The sequence below is a fragment of the Ruditapes philippinarum genome, unplaced genomic scaffold (assembly GCF_026571515.1).
Source record: "Ruditapes philippinarum isolate M1 unplaced genomic scaffold, ASM2657151v2 ctg487_1_1_1_1, whole genome shotgun sequence".
NCBI lineage: Eukaryota > Metazoa > Mollusca > Bivalvia > Venerida > Veneridae > Ruditapes > Ruditapes philippinarum.
Genome location: NW_026866805.1, coordinates 43,569 through 67,663, shown reverse-complemented (window position 1 = coordinate 67,663; position 24,095 = coordinate 43,569). Strand labels below are relative to the sequence as shown.

The following is a 24,095-nucleotide window of genomic DNA, read 5'->3' as shown; positions in this document are numbered from 1 at the left end:
CGTACTTGACTATTCTCAGTGCTTGATAGTAAAATAAAGTAAAATTTTCAAAGTTCAAAAAGGGCAATAATTCTGTCAAAATCCATGTTAGAGTTATTGGCTATGGGCAATGACCTACTATGCTGAAGTTCCAACCCATTCCCATCAGTTGTTTTGGAGATACCAACTTGCATGCAAAAACTTAACCAAAGTGGGATGCCAATGCTTGGGTGAGTACAAAAGCTCTTCCTATTCTTCAAATAGTCGGGCTAAAAAAAATCTTGAAATTATTATGATATTTTGCGACATAATTTTGCAGATATTACTCTATTTTATCACAATGCACATTAGTATTCCATTATGTATGTGTTGATATGATGACACATATTGTTTCCCATATCCTTGTCCAGTTAAATTTATCAAAATTTTAATTTTGTACAAGTAACCTTTTCTATAAATCAAACTAATATCAAAGACTTTTTTTAAATTTTCAAAATTCTTGTCTTCAACATTTTTTCGTGACTTTAGTGCAAAATTTCTTATTGCCAATCCTCGATACTTTATGTATTATTTCACATTTTCCTCAAATATTGATTTACATTATAGTAATTATACCGAAACTCCCATCTACTTTTTTATTATGGTAAATCACGTTTCCCTCATATAAAAAATTTCACTAAAGAGAACAGTTTTGGTTTCCAGGGAGATGTCCTCCCAAAAATTGCTAGATAAAAAACAGATTGGTATTTTATTTGCTTTCATCATGCAGTAAGTTAATTTATATAATCAAATATTCCGATACTTTCATACATTTTATCATACTAACAAACTTTTAATAATATGATGAACTCTAAATTGTATTTTATATGAAATTACCAATGAACCCCCCAAAGTTAACTGGAACACTAGTAAGAGACCTTTTACTTTTTTGTTTTTATATCTTGGTCCAAGACTTTAGATGTCCCAAGATGAAAATATTCATTATTCTTAGTTGTTGGTTTTTCCCCATTTGATTAAACAATTAGTAACTTCAGAATAAATCATTGTTACATACTGATGAATACACACATTTCTTACAAAAGACAAGTAATTTAATTGCTAGAACCAAAAGAGATTTTGCCATCATTATTTTCTAATATAAGAACCACTGCCAAACTGAATATTCCTGCAGTCTGACCAAGCTCTATAATGCTGGTACATGTAGTACATTTTTTTGTATTTTGATTTAGACATTCCTTTAAAATTTTAAATGAACTGTTACAAATCAAACGCTTGGCAAATCACTAACATAACTTCAGTGATTAGCCTCTGCCACTAGTATAGACCAAGGCTTGTTAGCACATTTCTGTATTCTGACCAGGCTCTATACTGTTGGTACTAATAGTACAATGTTTGTGTTTTGAAACTAAACTACCTTAAATTTCAAATAGACAATCCAAAAGCTGAGGAAATCAATTAGCCATTTGCTAACAAAGGGTTAAATTCAAACCATTTCTTACAGACATTTCCTGTGAAGTTTGGTCAGGATAAATATTGCTGGTCTCAATGTCTTCATTAACTACTGTTAGATGGTAAACCACTGTTTTAACAACTTTTTTTAATGTTACATACTGGTATGTCATACCAGGAACATCACTGCTCAGTTTTAATAATATTGGCCTATTGGTACAGGAGATGTTAAGAAAAAGTTTTGATGCCATTAACAATGAATGCACCTATGAACACTTTGTGCTCAGGTGAGGTGAGCTAAAAAGTGATTTTTTTTTTCAAATATATAAACCATTTCAAATCATTAAGTTTTGAAGAGTTTAAATGACCACTGATAACATACCATATAATCTCCGATCTCGTCATCATCACCTAAACTCTGACCAAATGGATGAAGAGCCTCTTCCTTCGCTTCCTTCTTAAACAACGGCCTTTTTTCTCCCCGCATACTCGTCCGTCTTATCGAAGCACTGAAATATAGAGGTAATACATCAAATTCATGATTTCCAATTTCCCTCATTAAAATGAATTCCCTTCCGAGAATTTGTGTTTTAAAACGAAAAAAAAAAATATGTGAATAAATGAATGAATTTCAAACTTTGAGAAGCTCTTTTTTTATATAATGAAGCATGCTAAAACCAAGAGATCAAATAATGGAAAACAGTTTATAATCTAATTGTTACAAGAAAAAATCAAAATCAATAAAAAAGCCTTCTAAGAAAATTACAACATGAGCATATTTTTCTCTCCTCTATTTTAAGGAAAAAAGAGGAATTTAATCTAATATTTAGAAGTTGACATAAAAAAAGAAAACAGTCATAATTACATGCCAATAGCATGCCAGGCTTACAAACGCATGCAATTACTAGAAAACAAAAATTATCAAAAACTCATATGAGATGATCATGTTTTTAATTCAGATGCTATTTGAAGAAAGTTTGATACAGATTTTATGTTTACAAATTCTAATGAATAGATATGATTATTAATTTCAGTAAATGGACAAGAATATTAAATTATTTTATTTAAAACAATTTAAATTCAATTTTCCATTTAATTATTTTTGAAAGGTTTCAAATTTCTTTATTTAAAATTCTGCCAATCCCTTTATTAAACATTTTTAATTTTCTTCATATGATCGACCCTTAGATTAACCAGTACATGAAAATATGGAGATCATTTAAGATTATAGTATAATAAAATGAATGTACATGTACCAGTCTAAAATCACCTATAATGAATGTACATGTACCAGTCTAAAATCACCTATAATGAATGTACATGTACCAGTCTAAAATCACCTATAATGAATGTACATGTACCAGTCTAAAATCACCTAAAATTAATGTACATGTACCAGTCTAAAATCACCTATAATGAATATACATGTATCAGTCTAAAATCACCTATAATGAATGTACATGTACCAGTCTAAAATCACCAACACACCATTCTTGCTTTACCTCTAAATACCCATACATTATCACACACCAAATTTTGATATTATTCATTCAGTTAATTAAAAAATAATATTTATATTTTGTTCACTATAAATAATAATCTATGTAATGTATAATGGTGACAACACCCTGTTATGACAACATTCAACCAAAAGTAAGTCAAAACAAACGCCACATTTACAATAGCATATGTTACTTTTTACTGAAAACAAGTTAAATAGTCAGACATGTCTTAGATTTTACTTTATTAGATTTCAATGCGAAAATTTAAAAAAAATGAGAAAAGTGAGTAATGCACTTTAAGTTTTATTACTATGATTTGAACAAACAAAAACTATTATCAAAATATTAAGAAAAATGGGAGGAGTCAAAAAGTGGACAGAGGTTTTAAGGGGATATCAAATAATGAAATTTGTTAAACTAGATAATTTCTCGACATATCATATTGTAAAAAGACGTTAACATATACTTTACAGAAATAAATGAAATCAACAGCAAACATGATACAGTTTTTTTCGTATGCAACCTTCTAAAAGAATCATCATAGCATATTGCATGCCATGCACTTTAATCCTATAAGACAGGCACAAGTGCTACAAATGGCCTTCAGAAACATCGAGGGCTGCTTGATTCATTGGAACAGAAAAATAAAAGCCTAAGTTCTGAAATTGAATTGTATTTGTAAGTTGTAATTACGTGTATGTAAATATAAACCTATTTTCTAAAATAAACTTGCCCAGTCTCTATGTTTTAAGCTGATTCCATTATTGGTTTTAGGGATATTAAGATGAAAACTTACAGTTAATCGGCCAACAGAGTAAAAGCCTGGAGAGACTGTACTAATGGTCAGGCCAGCCCGGCTCTACACTTGTGGCATAGTTTTTTTGTTCAAACAGGAAAAAGGTTAAAATTTGAGCTGCGTCACAACAAAACCAACATAATGGGTTTGCGACCAGCATGGATCCAGACCAGCCTGCCCATCCGCACAGTCTGATCAGGATCCATGCTGTTCGCTATCGGTTTCTCTACTTGTTATAGAGTTTGTAAGCGAACAGCATGGATCCTGATCAGAATGCGCGGATGCGCAGGCTGGTCTGGATCCATGCTGGTCGCAAACGCACTATGTTGGTTTTGTCATGACGCGGCTCATTTGTTCTAATATGCATAGAGAAATTGAGACTGTTAAGCTGACAACAGATAATTTACAGATAATTTCAGATAAATAACCGAATAATGTTATATAATAGCAATTTTTGTCATGAAAAAATATCGGGAACGCAGTAAATCATATTATTTGGCCTTTTAAACAATGAAATACTACATGCAATGAAAACATATACCATACTTTCATACTTAAGATCAGAATTTTTACATTTGTAATGTATATTTTAGTTAGTGCTTAAGCAACAGCCTTAACACAAAATCCCCGACAAAATCAGCATGACTTTATTTAGTCCAGAAATGTAAATGCTGATGCTATAATGGGGTGATTATGCAAAATAACAAGTCTCCTTTGGACCAAAGGTCACTTCCTGATTTATCTTTACTGCCCTATATAAATCTTTTTTCTTCAGACCAAATCAGGTCTTTCTCAGAACAAGTTCCGTCAAAATTTCAGGACAAGTCATGTTACAATTTGGTTAATTTTCTTTGCATGAATCAAGCAGACCTAGCATCACTATAAGATGTGTTACAACACAAAAAGCTTGTATATTATGAAAAAAAGATGATATATATATATATACAACTAGATGATATACCTTGGTGTATTTAATGACTGTTTCAATGAAGAACTAGTTGACCTAAAAGTGATTCATATAATGTTAAATACTAGTAACAATATAAACCAGTAATCAAAGAAAAAAAACATAACTGCAAAATAAAGCTGAAAAACAAAAATCAATTCCCTGTAACCAAAACTTATTAAAACAAATCTTAAGGCGTTACTTGGATTCCAAAGCTTTTAAAACATACACACAGGCAAGTCATATTGTTCTTCTTAAAACTCAAAAATGGTGTTCACATATACTGTTTATCTACTTTTACCTGTATTACTTTTGGTTGAAATAATTAATTTTCTTAGGTAATGCAGGTCCTAATGCTTAATTATATTGAGTAAATAACAAATTTGAGTATTCATGCTGAAGAAAACCACCCTCTTACTTGCACTTTGACTTTTCAATTTGCAAAATTATTCTTCTACATATCACACTATCATTATCTGCTAATATATATATAGAAACTGAAAACTCCACTATATCATGGAACGTGAAATTACTCCCATTACCACTTTTCAGAATAACAATGAGCCATTTAGAGCTCATAGAGTCAACCTCCCTGCATAATTGAGTTATAAGATGCATTGCTAAGTTATGTATTCTTACATGCTTCAAATTTGAAAATGTCAAAATATATACATTGTCGTAGCCAATTTAAGAAAAGTCTTTTTTGAGCTCCCTGTGACCTCTTTACCTGTATAAATATGGGGCCTTTACACAACATCTACAAATATAATGGTCAAGAATTAGTTAAGGGCATTTTGATCAATTGACCTGATTAAAGCAAGCACCTTATATGATACTCATGACTACTCTAAATATACACGTAGTAAAGATTTATGGCGGAAAGCTTTGAAGCAAGGCCCTGTACCTGACCTGACCTAGTGACCTAAATCAATAGGTCATCTCTAATCATGCACCCATGCAATATGAAACTTAGGTCAAGGAATCTTAGATGGCGACAAGAAAACCGACGAAAGCTATCGTATACCCTTACACTTGTGTGCGGGAAAGAAGACTACCATCCAATACCATTTGAACGAAAAGAATATTTTTTATTTTGACTTGACCTTAAAATATAACTTATGCAAAATACAATACTGCTATTGAAATATAATAGTAGGTATAATTATTAATGTATGTGATATATGACCTTACAGTACATATAATTCACCTATCACCAACTGTCTAAGAATCTTATTGCATCATTGTGAATTAATTTAAGGCATTCAACGATGAAGGCCAAATAATTTTAAATAACTGGACACAAGCCAATGCCATTTCAGACTGTCGATATTGAGAGATTTAATTTTCACCTTGACCCTGGAATTGGCAACAATACAGGCTGTGGGTGTGATATGGGTTTGGTAATTATATATACAGTACCATATAATCTAATATCACATAAAACCTATCCCCACATATTTAAGGTATCATGATTCTGATATTACTGTTTCACGCACACAGAGGTAACATTTAATAAATGTTCTTCTATCATTATACACTATCAAGATGAACAAAAACTATCTGAATTGTAAATTGAACAGCCCTTCTACAAAGAAATGTATTACTGATAAAGCCATTTCAATTATAGTCTTTAAAAGCACTCCTTATTTCTATATCTGAGATTTTGCAGGTTTACTCAAGTCTGGTAATAGAATAGTCCATTCCCACATACTAGTAAAAAAAATAATCATGACCTTGCCTTATTTTTAGAACATTTTGTTTGTCATTCATGAGGAAATTAAATGAAACCTCAAAATTTATCATTATGCAATAGGGACTGTATAATATCACTTCAGAAACAAATATCCTTTAAGGTTGGTTATATAACTTGAAGACCAATACAGGAGACAAAATCAACAAATGACTGCTTATCAGAATAAAATAGATACCAAATTAAAATAGAACTATTTTTCCTCTCTAGATCTATGGGAATAATAAATGTAAATGCTATCAAAATATTTTGAATGGTATGTATGTATTTTTGATACAGAGTACTACTACAAAAAATAAATCAATTATAAAACATAAAAGATTACATATCAAATTAAAGAGGCCTAAGTACATTGTGTATATATAGTAAGTGTTTGGAAAAAAAGGAGAAATTTAATACAAATTGTCAGTAAGGAGATGTACATTCAAATCACACAGTCAGCTGACTTCAAACCTGTTTGAAACTGGCTATTCCTGACCTTGACCTTTGACCTTTTAACACTTTTAAAACATTAACCTTTGACCTTCGAATTAAAATATAACAATCAAGCATCCATCTGTTCAAGTATTCTCAAGAGATAAAATGAATTAATTTCTCCAAAAGAAGTGATCTGTTCGGATGGCATACATTGTAGTTGAATTTTCTTTTTAATCACGTTGAGAAAAACGCTTACTTCATTTAAATACATGTATATTTATTGCATTAAATCTTCTGGATACATATGATTTAAAATAGAACGTTTCCCATTCATTGATCAATTTATGCTTTGACTTCTGATTTTTCTCAGGAAACTGTCCTAGAAATTCGTGCAAACTTGATTTGTGAAAGCCATAAAATCATGATGAACGTAACAAAGCTGAGCCATAAAACTTGAGTTTTCATCTTATTATGGATTCTCGATGGGGGGATGCTTTGTTTCTATAAGCCAATTATGACAGTGTACCCATGTTTCTCTGACAAGATTGTCAGACATTTAAAGCAGCAAATTAATGATGTAACAAACTGACTGTACAAGAAATCTGTATTAAGCTCTAAACTCCGAGAGGAAAAAAAAAGTCTTAATGAATGTGTATGTGTTTCCGTATTTTTCCTCGCATAAGACATTTTGTAAAGTGTAATAAAGTTGTCTTTTTTTATTGTCTAAGCTCTTACTCTTTGTAACATTATACCATGAAGCTTGCTAGAACTTTACAACTCTCCCCATCCAGAGCCTCGGACTTGCTTTTATATTTTTACCAAAAAAGGACGTAACCTGAAATGCCTAGATGATTAAGTGAGGAAATTACCAATTATTTTGGTATAAAAATCTAATACAAATGTACTACTGCATAAGGGGAAGTTGTTTTTCCAAGATTAAGTGTCTCATATGGGAAATGATTTAAGTAAAGAAACATGTAAAATCTAATGCAACTAATTCAAAATTATGATAAAGAATTAATGAAAACTTAATTTTGTCTTTTAAATTCTCAAATTACATTGGCATTACATTTATTACTACATCCTCCATTTAAGGGCTCTTCCACCTCCCACGGAAAGGAAATAAAATAATGAATAAACTATGTTTAATAAGTTTAAAAATATAATTAGCAAGTGGGACATGTTATTTCAATGATTTGATTTCACATTTGCATGCAAGAAATGACCAAAAAAAATTTAAATAAAGGAAATTCAGCCAAACTTCTTGAGTTTAAGCTTAAAACTACAGCCTGTATAGAATTGGGAAAAAAAACATGCAAGAAAAACCGGAACAGATTAAAATACCATATATTCAAACTCATACTAGTCTAGTTAAACTCTCTTTCCCTCCTAACCTACTATAAAAACATTGTAACTTTCACCTTTTTTTAGTACATTTCTGGGGCATATTACTTGGAATTTCCTTTCCTAACTATAACTAGCTTTAACGACCCTAAATTTCTAAAAATTTAGCCTAAGACTTTCCTGGCTTTTAATATCTCCATCGCAATCTTTAATACGCTACTGAGTAGATTATACAGCCGAAATAAAAAAATATTTCTTCAATTGAGCTTTCCATGAAAATCAAATGCTATCATTGAATAAATCATTAAGACAACTTGCCCGTGGAAAATTACGCGGTGCGTGTGCTCGTTTACACTTTATCCTTATTTGACGTCAGATAATGACTTAATAGCCCTACTTAGAAAAATCCATTTTCTTAAGAGATGTTTTGTATTTCCTGAGATTGTAACAAATTTTATCAATCAATCACTGCTTTATAATCGAAATCAGAATTTAAAAAAAAAAAATTAAACAAAACAATGTTAAAGCTCTAAAATGCAAATTGATGAAAATTTGAAAAGTTTTGATTTCCATGGTTAACATCATGATGAAGCCTGGTTGCTGATTGCGTAACCTTCCTGTGGTGAAACAGACAAATGTGTAATAATCTTATCCATTCCAAACAAGCTTGAAATAGGCAGCTGTCCTAGGTTAATGTCAGAATCAGGGTTCATTTACATAATCTTAACTCTAATTAATCTTCAGCCTTAATTGGCTTCTGTATCACAACTTTTTTTTTTTCTTTTTTTTTTTCAAGGTTGACTACTAAAAATATGCTGTTGTAATTTGTGTTGCTTGTAGTTAAAATATGGGAATTGTCTAAGTTTGTGAATGGAAATACAAAATAAGATTAACATTTCTCTACAGTCTGATTTGGTTACTTAATGAACAGCTCAGTTTGGTAATAAAATCAAATTCATCTTGTTAGGAATGGTGTACAACAAATACCTGATCAACTTAAAGACAGGCAATAAATGCTGTTACCAAATTGTTTTTTGTTTTCCTCAAAATTTAAATTTCAACAATTTGAATAAAGTGGCATTGAACATTCAATGTAACTGACAAAAAAATATAATTAAACCTTCTTTATTGATAAGAATAAAAAAGATGCAATTTTGTAATTTCCATTTCACAATTCGTATTCCCATAGTGGAAGTAATGAACATTTTTCGAATTTGCTTAAAATGTTGCGTTAGATTAAGTTACAGCAAATGAACCCTGACTGGTTGTTTTTTTTGTTAATCTGTCACGGATATATGTATAGAAATATTTGATCACCTGTGCCCATGGGACGAGGGCTTCTCATTAAGAGAGCCATTAGAGCTATATAAAGAACCGGTGCTGGAATAAAGGCTGAAATTTGAAAAAGCATTCAAGCAATGTATTAACCAGTTTTTTACACTGACCTATAACGAACCATGTTAGTGACTTTACAGTCAATGTAATATATATAGAGAGTGGCTGAGATTTCATACTTTCCATAATAATACTTGAAAAAAAGTCTCTTTGGTCAAGACCGCATGAATGTGCATCCGGTGAAAACTGGCTGTTAATTGGTAGTATTTATACCAGTAATCACTGGCACAAACATTATGAACGTGAGTGATATACTGAATATTGATCAGTGAAATATAATCTATATCAGTAATATTATATCAACTATTTGTAACATCTAATGATTCCTTTCGATAGATTCCAGATTTCAATAGAAACAAATTTTAAGATATAAAAAATTGAAATCTCATCCTCTCCAATTGTCATAGTTATTTCCCTTGTTTTGCTCAGATTTGCTGGCCATTTTCCAATACCAAACTTGGCAATATTCAAATGACAGAATTAAACAGGACAGTCAATACAATAGCAACATTTTTATTATAACTACCAAAAAAAAAAAAAAAAAAAAAAAAAAAAATTACACAAAAATAAAACAACAAAAATTTAAAAAATAAGCATTTTTGATTAAAAAAAAAAAAGCTCAAAATAGAAAATTGCAGGATAAACACTGTCATGAAATTTTACAATTTTGTACCATTAAGTCATTCCAAAATCTTCTTGTTTAAAGTAATATAATATTATACAATCCTTAATATATTTTCACACATATATTTTATATATAGAAAACCTGTAGAATATAGACAATCCTATCATCCTGTTATGACAGTCCCTGGGTGATTTATTACAAAAAGACACAAATACATAGAAAAAAACATGTAGTCTGTTTTGGATAATTTATCACAGGATAAGTCAAAATCTACATTCATGCCTTGTAAAACATCACTGCAATACATGGAAATAGACTTATATATATAATAGTAAAATGATGGAGAAATCCAGAGCTTTCTTAAGGGAAATAACTATATATTATTAGTTATACATAAAGATTTCTGACAGGGTAATATATGATCAATTATAAATATTTGCAATGCCATATAACAAGAGCCACAACAAGCCATGATTTATATGGCAAACAACCAATTTATAAATGGCCATAATTATAACCAGTGTCAAAATCTTTTATACTCATGAATTTATTATACTGCACACTTGCATTCTTTTGTTTCAAATAGTAAAAAATTTGCAAAAGCTGTGTAATATATAATTAATATAAACAGCACAATTGACCAATGAAAATAGAGGGTACAAATGCGCAATAAAAACTTAACATAGTACATTATGGTAGCACACATTTACATCTTAACTGCAGGCAATTATAGCACCAGTATAAATGCAAGAGGGCTGTGGATTGCAGTGTTCAAATTTAGTGAACTTTATATTCATACTTAAAGGGACTCCATTGATTTTTTGACATGACTGGACTGGAAATATTTTCGAGATTTATGTTCCATTTGATGTTGGTCTAGACCAATATCTTTTGTGAAAAAATTTCAGATCATTAATTTTGCTCACTTTGTTTTTTCAAGAATAATTATACTAATCCAAACACTTTTTACTCAAATCTGGCTAATTAAAAAAAAACAGAATATGATTTTCAATTTAATACTGAGTCTATTTCTTAATTATCTTTTGCATATCTTCCTCTTTTAAGTGACCCAGTAGGTCTATGTAAGAATTTAAAAATTTTAGGCTTTTGGACATTAATGGAGTTCCTTTAATGTTGAGGTGACATAATTATAACTACTGTACTGGTCAAGAATACACTAACTTGGTATAGTAATTTACACAATTTAATAATATTATTATTATGGTCATCATGATCACTGCCTTTGCCCAAAATTTAATCTGCTTCAAACAGCCAATTATTTGTCTGTAAGCAGACGACAAGGCTTTCAATAATGGCAGAACTTTTGTTAGTGCCAGTTTTCTGTAGTTATAGAACAGGATCTGTTTCAACAGTCACAAATTTTAAACCTGTATAATATAGTTTACTACAGAATTTATACATATAACCCTCTGCATTTCTACTGGTGCTTCTGTTATAAAATAAAAATGAATTTGCAAAATGAAATATTCAGACATTACGGAGACTTTGCTACGACCTCATTCTATTACACAATTTCTAACTATTTATATTATCTGAAAAATGAAATGAGCCGTGTCACGACAAAACCAACATAGTGCGTTTGCGACCAGCATGTCTGATCAGGATCCATGCTGCTCTCTGTAATAGGGTAAGTAAGCGAACAGCATGGATCCTGATCTGACTGCGCAGATGCGCAGGCTGGTCTGGATCCATGCTGGTCGCAAACCCATTATGTTGGTTTTGTCATGACGCGGCTCAAATATTAATCATAAGTTAATTGAAATAATTCCGCGATAATTAATAAAACATTATACAAACAACTGCAGTAGGCATATCTGTCATTTGCTTTATAAATATTTCATCCTTGTTAATGCCTCTAATATTACATTTTGTTTTTGTTACTATGTTATTTCAGTTAAATGCCATGCATCTATTTTATATGATATGATTTGTCTCAATGGAAGCATAGCCAAATACCGAGCAGTCTGTGTTAAATTTGGCATGATTATATTTCATATACATGTATATAATTATAATATACATGTAATTAATATATGTTTTGATAAAGCTTCAAATTATTTTTTGTTTTTTTTTGTTTTTTGTTTCATTATTGTTATGAGTTATGGTAGATTTTTTATAATACCTGTTGCATTTAATTAACTTCAGTAAATCAGCAACTACAGGTAAACCTAAATAAACTAATTCCAGTCTTGATTTATATATATTTTTATGTCAATGGTGCATTGTATATCCATATCTAAAACTCATTTTTTTTGTATAATCTGTTATAAATTTTCTTGTTCAGTATGTTTAATCATAGTTAATAAGTTAAAGAAATCGTTGGGAATGTGCCAGCAAGAATAAAGCAGTAACTATGCAACTAAAGGAGAAAGAAATAACCAAAGATCATTCTCAATACAAAAACATCAAATGTCAAAATTTTAATTTTAAACAACAACATTTCAAATAAAACATTTCATATATATCAAGGCAGACAAATTAATGTTATATCTACAGTTAAAATGCATTTCTACACCATTCCAATCTATAACATCATCTATTGTAACAGTCAGTCCACACTCATGCCAACAATTTGAACGTCTAAATTCATCTTGAAATCTCATCAATGTTGACAATATTAAAATAAAGAGAGACACTATCGTGTACCTAGGGATTGTAGAAAACCCATCTAAACTAAACCCAGACAGTGTGCATGATCTAATACTAGATATTTACAATTATTTGTGAGCTTACCCTCGTGTATTCACCCTGCGGTTGCGTACATGGTCCTTTGACCGACTTGCTTTGTGTGTCTCTAGCTCATCTTTGAGGTCTAATATCTTCTGTTTTACATCAGGATCTTCAGCTAAATCTGCAAATATATTATCATAAAATTTCAAATTAGAATCCTCGTCTCAATCTGTAAATATATCATCATAGGATTTTACATTAGGATCTTCATCTTAATCTGTAAATATAATAATACTTATTAGTGGAGCTAAAAAATGAAAGGACATGAACAAACAGTTTTTGTACTTTTTGAGTTATGGTAGGATCCAGATTTTTCTCATGAATGGACAAAGGATAAACCTATAGTTCCTTTTCAGTGAAAGCTGTATGAGACTTAACAGCACACAAATCTGTTATATTTGTACAAAATGTAATTTCATTAAATTTTACTTATTGATATTATAACTACAGATAATGTTTTCATAATATCTCCAACAATTCTCTGTTTCTGTCTCATCTAAAATGTATTTTACGAAAAAACAGTCTAAATGACAGGGCACTGTATCAATAATATAAGAAAAGAATATAATTATGTTTTCTAACAAGCATTCACATTTCAATAATTTATGATTTTGGAGAAAGATCATTTTTAAGTTAACAATAGACCTGCCATTTGTAAATTCGTAATGATGATAATGCTCTATATTATATACATGTATACAAGTTTATAAAGGGATGAAATCTGTCAAATTAAAAAGATGTTAAATATCCTCCTTATCTGTCAAATGAAATAGATGTTATCCTTAAGTAGATCTCTAATTAAACCTGGCCTTGACATTTGAATTAAAAGAAGTAATTATCCTTCTTAAGTTTCTCAATGAACATAAACTTCAACCTACTAAAGGTGTTATGAACAAGAGCTGTAGGAAAGACATTGTGCTCAACTATTCTCAATGCTTGATAGTTAAACAAGAGCCTGGATAATGCAGTATTTTCTAAGTTCATAAAGAGCCATAATTCTGACAAAATCCATGTAAAGAGTTATTGGTCTTGGACAGTGACCTCCTATTATGTTCACAAATAAGTGTGTGAAGTTTCAACACATTCCGTTCAGTAGTTTTGGAAATACCAAATTGCAAGCAAAAACTTAAACAAAGTGTGGCCACGATGCTGACGCCTGGGTGAGTGCATAAGCTCTCACTGTTCTTTGGAAAGTTGCGCTACAAACCCATTTTAATACAGAAATGAAAAATAAAACTACAACTAACACTTGACCAAATTTGATTATTATACACTGACATAATAATCAGAACAGTTGAGGTCTAGACCATTTCTTAAATAATTACTTGTTGATCCATCATTGAGCACCACAGTAAAAAGACGAACCTGTTTAAGTGTTTTAAATGCTGCAAGCAATTTCTTCACAAATTTATAGAAACCATTAACTTTTGTTTGAAACAGACAAATACACCCCCTAACCCTGGTCCAATAAAGAAACATGATTTTAAAATAGGATGCAAATATTGATTTAATAGTATGTAACTTAGTAAAGCAAAGAAATATGTTCTCATCAAACTAACATTATCTTAACCTAATTTCTTAAAAAATTTACATATCAAAAAGAATAAAAACATCAAAGCTTTTTGACTTCAACAACAATATGATAAAGGCAATTAATGGAAAAAACAGGAGTTGTTTGGAGGACAGCGAACTCAACTATCCCCTGTGTAAGTAAGTAAGTAAGTAAGTAAAGGCTTTATTTATCGTTAATGTTAATGATAGTAAAAACAAGAGCCTGGATAATGTAGAATTTTCTAAGTAAAAAGGGCCATAATTCTGTCAAAATCCATGTTAGAGTTATGGGCCTTTAAAAGAGAGTGATCTCCTAGTATTCTCTCAAGACAGTGTCTTAACCTATTCCCTTCAGTAGTATTGAAGATACCAACTTACACACACAAACTTAACCTAAATCTGACGCCGACGCCAGTTTGCGTACAACAGCTCGCCCTGATCTATGAATAGTAGAGCTAAAAAAGAATTAAACAGGCTTATTTTTGAAATATTTTCAGGCAGCAAGCCTCCCAAAACCCTTACTATGATTAATGTACTAGTCTGCTAGATCTGAAGGCTTTAAGGGAGTGATGCGTGTTATATATCAAACACCAAACAAAACGAACATCTGAAAATCCAGACACTGCAGTTGACTCAACTCAATATTGATAATGATTTGTTTTTCATTATAAGGAAATTGATTTCATTAGGAAGCAATTGAGAGAAACAATGCCCGGTCATAAATCAATCTGGTGACATTCCCAGTAGTAAACATCTTTTTTCTCTCTATTCTATTTGCTTACAAATTACACCAGCAGCTCTCCTTATTGAATCTAAAAACGTCCCTCAAGTTCTAATTTTGGAATAAGCAAAACTATTCCTGCCTTTGTACAAGTTACGATACAAGATTCTGGTGGCTACAGAATCTATCCATGTGCCCAACGCAGACCAAGGTCATCTGGCACATCAGTCAGTACTTACTGTATATTAGATTTTACCTAAAAATTATTAACAGATTTTGCCAGATTTGAAGATAGACAAGTCTATTTTTAGATATTTAGGGCGGTAAGGGTTAATATATCTGTTTACAAAGAAAGAACCCTGAATAAAATATTCCACATCAAGGTTAACCTTTAATCCTTACACTGCTGACACTTGTATAATGAGCATGTCTCCTTTTTTAGTTAGAATTATCAATCAAAGGGCTGCAGCTCTATGGTATTTTCTGATTTTTGCAATCTAAATCATACTGACTATCTGTATGTACTTTCCTGTATAAGTTTATTTTTATATACTATAATTCATCTTACGCAGCGACAGCGTTTTGATTTTCTTCTATAACAGTTTGAGATTGATACATATGGAATTTTGCATGAAAAAAAATGGAATTGCCTCGACTAGGATTTGAACCATAGGCCTCTCACACCCTCAACGGACCGCTTACCTCTGCACCACGGCGAAGTTATACATATGTACCTTGAATAAAAACGAATACATTATGTAATTCTAAATTGAGAATTTCCATTTCGTGTTTGTAATCTTTATTAATTTCGAGGTATTTTGTTCAGGATAAACCTGTTGTTTAACACTGATGAAAATAATTTAGCATAATCTTCTCGACATGTTATCTATATATTCCACTACTCGACAGTCAGATTTATTTGTGTACTACGCTCTGGAGTATTCGGTAATCGACATAGCTAAAAATAGCATTTTCATTGATTAAAATGATAATCCGAAGCTTTACGGAAATAGCCGAACATTTTTCATTGGGTAAAAAAGATATTCATCCGCGAAATTTGTGATTGTAACCTCATATTTCTGTTGACTAATCTAAACTTTTGATGCACTGTAATTCGTTAAATGCCTTCATTAAAAATTATTCTTTCTTTTAAATTGCTGGTTTTTAAGCAGTTTTGAGTGAGAACTACTTTGCGTTGTTAGGACTGTGAGGAAATTCTGTGTTAGACCGTGAATGTTAGCTATGTATTTACTGATCTTACGATCAGAAAATACAAAAAACCGTACAAATGAGCAAACTGGTCTGGCTGTAATCATTATTGTTGGCACAGACCTGCCAGTAATGCAATCAGTTTCCAAAAGGTCAAGTGTCGACAGACAGTGTCATCCATAAAGATTGTGCAATTTACACCCAATAAGAAATCATGTTAAATGTTTGTTCCATTCAATTTATCTATCTTGCAAGATATTTAGCGCATTTCTTATGTTGTTTGTAACTTTTCTGTTTTTTTTACACCAATTGGTTTTTTTTTAAAACCAATTCAATACATTTTTGGTCAACTCTCAGTGGTCAATCCATCGAAACAGCTTTCCTGGATAACTTACAAATAATTACTTATTTTTTTCGCCAGTGACCAACCATTAATCCCAATAATCTGAATCAGCAGTTAAACGAGCACTGACCATAAGATTCGATGTCCAAGATGATTGACCAGGGAAATTTTTTTTGCCTTCCCCAAGGATAAATTTGGTCTGCTGTAATCATATTTTATATATAGATATTTTATTCATCTCTTCACACCAATTTATATAGGAAAATGAATAAAAAATGTGAGTAACGACAAAAAGAGCGATATTTTTCTCCTTTGTGAGCATGATTTCTGCAAGCATCTAGAGGTTCTGTTCCAACACTGTAGTGACTTAAATCCGATTCCATCATTGCTACAAGAAAAGCATTGATGCAAAGCATCAAAGGGCGTCCAAGCAAGAAAAGCAGCAGGTGAAGATGAACTAGTAGATATATGATGACAAGATATTCTTATAAACTTTTCAATGGTTAATTGGTTTTTACCAGAATTGTATATCACTTATGAATGAACGGACGAAAGACATTGTTCATTATTAGCTATGCTAGAGATTAGAATATTAATTACTTGTAATTTCCTTATGACCATTATTATTAATAGCAACGGATATACATGATTGTATACAATCATTTATAATCCATATGTGTTATGCATGATCAACACCACACTTGTGTAATTGTCCCTTATTATGTTATCGCTATTAGCGAAGACACCCTCTTAAGGTATCTGTTCACACTTAGTAACAAATATGACACTGGTTATATTAACATGTTGATCATCTTGAGCATAATTGTTTATTATACAACAATTGTAATATCTATTTTAATAAAAAAAATTACAGATTTTATGAATATTGTTTTCTTTTCTTTTTTGTGTTTTATGTGCTATTTTAATACTGAGTTTTTACGTTTACTACTATTTTAAGAATTCAATTGTCATATTGACCGACGATTATAAGTCAAAACTTATTAGAAAAAAGTCAGTAAATTATGGTTAATCTTTCAATATATAATATTGTTTATTCTTAAACCATATACATGTACATTTGTATTTTTCTTTATCATTTTTTAAATTATCAATCAATTGAATAATTCATAAAATCTAATTTGTAACTTTACTAAACACGAATAACAAATTAAATAAAATGTTTCAAAGCTGATAGTGTCATATTAATACCATAAAAATGTACCTTTTTTCTCAATTATTGTACATATTTATTGTTTTTATCTCATATAGATAAAATAAAACACACTATTATTGTTGTTGGTTTTTTTTCGAATTGTATGTTCATGTATAATAATAATCAATAAATGTGAGAGTTGATCTGTGTTTATTAATTATTGTAACCAAACTAAGTGACAAACATTCATTTTGGAAAAAAAGCTTATTTATCTGTAAAATATTTGTTCTGTTCTGTAACGATATCAAATATCTACTCCAAAAACGGGAGAGACCGGACAATAAACGTGTGGTACTATTCGCCGGTCACTAGTAAATCCCGATCAAAATAAACCAGGAGAGACCGGGAATTACCGATAGGAGTACATCCCTCTATAAATAGATTTTCGGAATATTTAGGTCATCAACTCATCATTCTATTTACAGCTTTCGGATACATGTACATGTACAACAATAACATACCATAATAACCCACTGTGTACTACAAAATGATAAATAAAAATACTCCGAAGAGCGGAAAAGGTTATTTCATTTGAAAATGTTTGCATTGCGAAATTCGCCATTTCGCTATTCATTGTACATATCGCGACATTTCATTTTTAATTAATAATCAAGCACCCTCATACCGATCGGAATGATCGGCTTTTATCATGACCGACTAAAAGGCTCGAGAAGTTGCTGTCGCCCTTTCACAAAATCTGATTTCATTCCATATAGGGCGCCGCGCTTCGGCGCGGACGCCAATAAGGCTATTACGGTTAACCAATTCAGTAGTTGATGAAATAACTTATACATTCTTAAAATGTCTCACAACAATTAAAGCAAGCTCAACAAATAATGTAACATAAGCCTTTACACAAACCTTTTGGGACACAATTCTCTAAACGAGATCGTCTCGTACAATTACACAGTTCTTCATAAATAATTCTCTCACAATTACAGTTCTTCAGCATTCTTTACTGTATATCATAATATGACTTTTTTTGCCTTTTTGCACAATATGTATTTGTTTAATACACCATACAAATGTTAAATTCTACACTGTTTTCATTGCTGTTTTGTTCATGGAGGACTTGTAAACATACAGAACACAAATTAAATCTTAGCAAAACATAAAGATTTATACAAAAATTTCAAATCAGCTAAAGTGCACTTCTATATAAAATTGACATTACAAAGTTCATAAAGTGCATTCTTAATTAGCTAATTAAGAAGCAACAATAATTCAAAATTTAATCAAACACTAGCACAATTCTGAGAAACAATTTATAATGCTAATTGGCAGCAATTAAAGTAATATGAGCCGCGTCATGACAAAACCAACATAATGGGTTTGCAACCAGCATGGATCCAGACCAGCCTGCACTATCAGTTTCTCTACTTGTAATAGGGTTTGTAAGTGAACAGCATGGATCCTGATCAGACTGTGCGAATGCGCAGGCTGGTCTGGATCCATGCTGGTCACAAACCCATTATGTTGGTTTTGTCATGACACGGCTTATATAACTTTATTACAATGGCACCGGCTTACAGCAGTTGCACATTTTATGGTAACGTATTGTCTGTAGAGGATAAAGAATTTCCTGTTTAATTTTTTTTCCCGAACAACCAATAGCATTGGTAATACAGCTTGAACTTGGAATTTCATAAGAAATTTAATCATTTGAAATGACAATTACTTGTATAGAGCCAGGATACACATTCATGCAGTCTGACCCGAGACACTTCTCTAACCATACTAAACTTTTACTAACAAGGGATTCATATAAAATAAGCGGAATTGCAGAATATAAGTTGTGACTGAGAATAATTTTACAAATTTGTAGAGATTTATATAAGTTTTACAAGTTGACACTTTATTAAGACATACAACCTCCATTATGGTAAACTTAATGCAGGAAATGTCATTTATACTTGTATGGGAACATTTTGGGTCACAAGTCAATTGTTTTGCGTTTAGAAAGTTATCGGAAACTCTGTGCTTGGTAACCATGCCTTATATCCAGACAAATTATATTGACCTATTATATTGTCCTCGAGAACTTTTATGTCATTGGAACAATGAAAGTGAACTGCTTGTTGGTCTTTTTACTATTTGTGATTGTGTGTGTGTGGGGGGGGGGGGGGGGGGGGGGGGGAGTGAGGGTCAATGCCTACCAACTATGATAAGGTTACACAATTGTAACACAGCTATAATGGTAGAGGAAGACCTTTAACACTCCTTTTATGTATCATTCAAGTTTTAAGCTATATGACATCACTTTCATGTGTTAAAATTTTAGGATATGTAGAATTGTTCATAATTTTGGCATTTTCTAGTGACATTTAAAGTTTATTTTGCTGCATTTTCTAACTACCCACTTGACAGACTTTCAATAAAAGTGTTCCTATGACAAATAATCTAATACCCATGGGCTGATGAAAATAGCATTATGTCTGGATTGACATTTACTTTGCATTTAATTGACTAGGATTTTTATGAATTTCATCAATAATATATGCAATAATTCTAAATAACACCCAAAAAACACCAAAATTAAAATATTTCATCATTTCACATAACATATCAATAACTTGCAGATGATGCTATTTATAAACAGTGCAGGATGAATGGATCAAATTAGTCTTGTTTTAATACACTCCGTTTACAAGAGCTCACTAAACAAGAGCTCACTAATTAGCCACAGTTTCATGTGTCTATTTCCAGCGGGAGCTGTACCAATCATGACTGACATATCCTTTTACTGTGAAATTACGTTTCTAAAATTGATGAAAACTCTCAAATTTGAACATAAACTTACCGAATGGTGTTTCCCCTGTCCTAGTTTTAGCGTCAATATCAGCTCCACTCTTTACTAAGATTTCTATAACTTCTGGCTGTAATTTAAAAGAAAACAGAAATGTTGATAAAAAAATAAATGTGTGCCGTATCAAAAATAACCAACATGCATGGCTTCCATTAACTAAAGTACAAGTTAAAATACATGTTAACATGTAGAATATAATGTAAGCCCTGAAAATTTTGGTAAGAGGATATTCATCACTTAAAGCAAGCATCTCAACATGGCCAAATATCAACATGAATATTCTATGTAAAGCATTGTCAGCAAGTGTGGATCAGACAGACTGAGGCAACATAATAGATGAAGTAATGATGATGATAATATTATAAATAAACATTATAGATTGAACAGCTTTGAACAGCCTTAAGGTCATAGACGTACTCCGGAATTTAGGATTTTTGGGGTTTTCCCAGTTACTCTGTGGGTACAACCAACTTTTTACAGTTACAGCTTCGTAAAACAAGTGCAAACAGGTTGACTTATCTATTGTGAGTGAAGCTATAACAGTAAACATTTGTTTGTGTTGATGGAATAGCTCAGAGAAAAAACACAATTATTGCCAATTTCCAAATAACAACTTTCCTATTTTAGGTAATGTTATGTTTAACACTGTCATAATCAGCTTACAATAATTTGCATGCTATTTTGAAGCAGCCGCCAAACATTTGGACACACTGCCCACAAGCTTGTTTGTTTATCTATATACTTAATAAAACAAGAAAAGCATTAGGAACACATAGAAAAGGAAACAGTAACATGAGGATTTGTATTTGCACAACTAAGTAGATTTATAGATATGCTAATTTGGTTTTGATTTCCTACTTCAGTGTTAGTTATCGATGTTTCTTCTCTAGTAATTATTGTCTATAAGAATCGCTTATACGACCATTCTAATAAAAACAAATTTTTACGTTAAAACGTGTTTGGCAACAATCTATTGAACGTTAAGAATTGAACAAATTAGCGCATCATTTTTGACATAATTGTTGATAAAGTTGAATTCATGACTGTTTATCAACAATGATAATGATAAGTATACTTTATAGATTGTACAGCTTTAAATAGCCTTTAGGTTATACAACATGTATAGACTTACTCTGCAATTAAGAATATTTTGGGTATTTGGGTATTAAAAAATTGAAACACATTTGCCAATTTGGGTATTTGTTTATTTATAACTTGTATATTTTGTATACATTGTATTTATAACTTTTATAATTTGTTTTATTTATAACTTGTTTCAGAGAATCACATTGATATTATGATGACGTATGCAAAAATAAAGACAGAAGCGCATACGCAAATAGTTGCTATCGGAAATCCTTTACACTGTCAATAAACATTTTACATGCATTTTATCAATTAACTGCAACATAATTGTCTTCCAGAAATCATGGCAGTCTTCCTTCTTATGAAATTTCCATAAATGCCAGAACACACTGAAGTATTTACTATAATATTGATAAACCGTTTCTTCATGAATGGATCTTATGTCTCAATAAAAGTCAAAATAAATGCAAAGAAAGTGTTTTGATAATTGCATTGTTGTACTAGATCCAAGAAACAATTTACTTAGCAAACGCCTTCCAGCAAAACAATCTATGAAACGAAATACTGGGATATAAAATGTTTTTACATTTAAGTGCCAAATCAACATCAAGAAATGAATAAACAATACTACTTGTATTTCAATAAACAATATAATATTCTGGCAAAGAATTTCCAAAACAAAACACAGTCTTTACGATAGCTAGAAAAAACCTGCCCTTCCTAACCACTCTGAAATATTCAACAATAAAACTTGAACTAAAGCAAATTATCATAAAACTTGCACCACAAAGCATGACTGAATCAACTCAATTCCTAATTTAATCTGCCAGGATCCACAACTCAGTCAAAAATTATTCAAAGAGTGATCTGCCCATCAGGGAAGTTTTATATGGCGCTGAAACATGAAAGATGGTTTTGGGTAACGTTGGGTGTCATAAACTTAAAGCAACACCAGGGGTCAAAACTACTCCAGTAATTCAAACCCATTTAGTGGCCTCTTATGAATATGCATGAATAATAGTGGCTGCAATTCTGATGCCTAAACCCTTAAAGGCAATCCCTCAGGTAAATATGAAAAAGCTTAACTTTGGTCAGAAGACTTGCAGGCAAGCCTGGCTCCATACTAATGGTTTTGGCAAGTTGTCATCACCTCTATGAAGCAAAGGGTTGAGAGCCTTAAAACACACTGATTGAATATACTGTTCCAAAGGCAGTGGTTTTTCTCATTCAATTGGGAAAACTCCTTAGATTTTTGGGAAATTACCTAAAATTGCTAATTTGGGTAGAAAAAAAGCTGGCGTAAGTTCAAATTTTTGGGGAAAATTGCACGATTTAAAGAAAAGAGCAAGGCCCTTTTTAGGCCTTTGTTTTAAAATAACAAAAACATATGTGCCAGATAAAGTCATATTCATCTCAACATACGAGTATACCAGTAAAAGTTCTGAAATTTAAGAGATGAAAAATATATAGATCAACAACAGTTAGAAAAACAATGTATCTTCCCTGGAATGAAATGTAGATCCCAAAAATCCTAAACGTCTGGCTGTTACTTCCAATTATTTGTCAATAAATGGTACAAATGTGATAAATAAACTGAAATTGGTTCCCATGAGAACGGAAACAAAGTATATCATTTTGATCATTGTTTTATGTCTAAAGACAGACGATTATTCCTAAAATGTCTATTACAGAAACCTCAAAGGAAATTACTAGACCAGATGCCTCTCTAAATACCATTATTATTTTATGATAGCATGCAATAATTGATTTATACCGGATACATAGGGATTACCTAAACAATTTAAGTTCATAGCATTTGAAGACAGCCATCTAAATTACGGGCCATTCTTACACTAATTTCATTCATAAAACCAAAAGTTCACTTCTCTATAAAGATTTTCATAAAATATTACCATTTTCACAATGTGGCTCTACTGGTAATTTCTAAGTTTACATCAGCATGGGATCATATGTCAAACAGTTATAAATTTTTTATAATACCGCTTTAGGGGTGCTCAACTTTCCACATAAAACAGAGCTAATACTTAGAGAGATAAACAAAAATTCTGGAAGAGAAAAAAAACAACAAATGTCCATAGGGACAGTAATCGATACAGCAGAAGAGTTTACAATGAATATGGTCAAATGGGATGATGACAGCATTTTGACTTTTTCTCATCTAGCTGGGGTTTTTTCAATTACTATGATAAAA

General features: G+C 31.2%; 1 protein-coding gene across 4 annotated transcripts in view; it reads right to left on the bottom strand.

The window, feature by feature from the left end:
- The window catches only part of LOC132733772 (protein phosphatase 1 regulatory subunit 16A-like), a 68,409-nt gene that overhangs the window by 6,504 nt on the left and 37,810 nt on the right, over positions 1–24,095 (bottom strand). Inside the window, exons 8-12 of one of the 4 annotated variants that reach the window (XM_060720451.1) lie at positions 20,792–20,867; positions 12,958–13,075; positions 9,501–9,575; positions 4,688–4,729; positions 1,811–1,937 (exon numbers count right to left, since the gene is read on the bottom strand). In XM_060720451.1, the coding sequence (XP_060576434.1) occupies positions 1,811–1,937; positions 4,688–4,729; positions 9,501–9,575; positions 12,958–13,075; positions 20,792–20,867 (438 nt within the window). The remainder of the gene's footprint in view (positions 1–1,810; positions 1,938–4,687; positions 4,730–9,500; positions 9,576–12,957; positions 13,076–20,791; positions 20,868–24,095) is intronic. The other 3 variants (XM_060720452.1, XM_060720453.1, XM_060720454.1) reach the window with 3 other exon arrangements.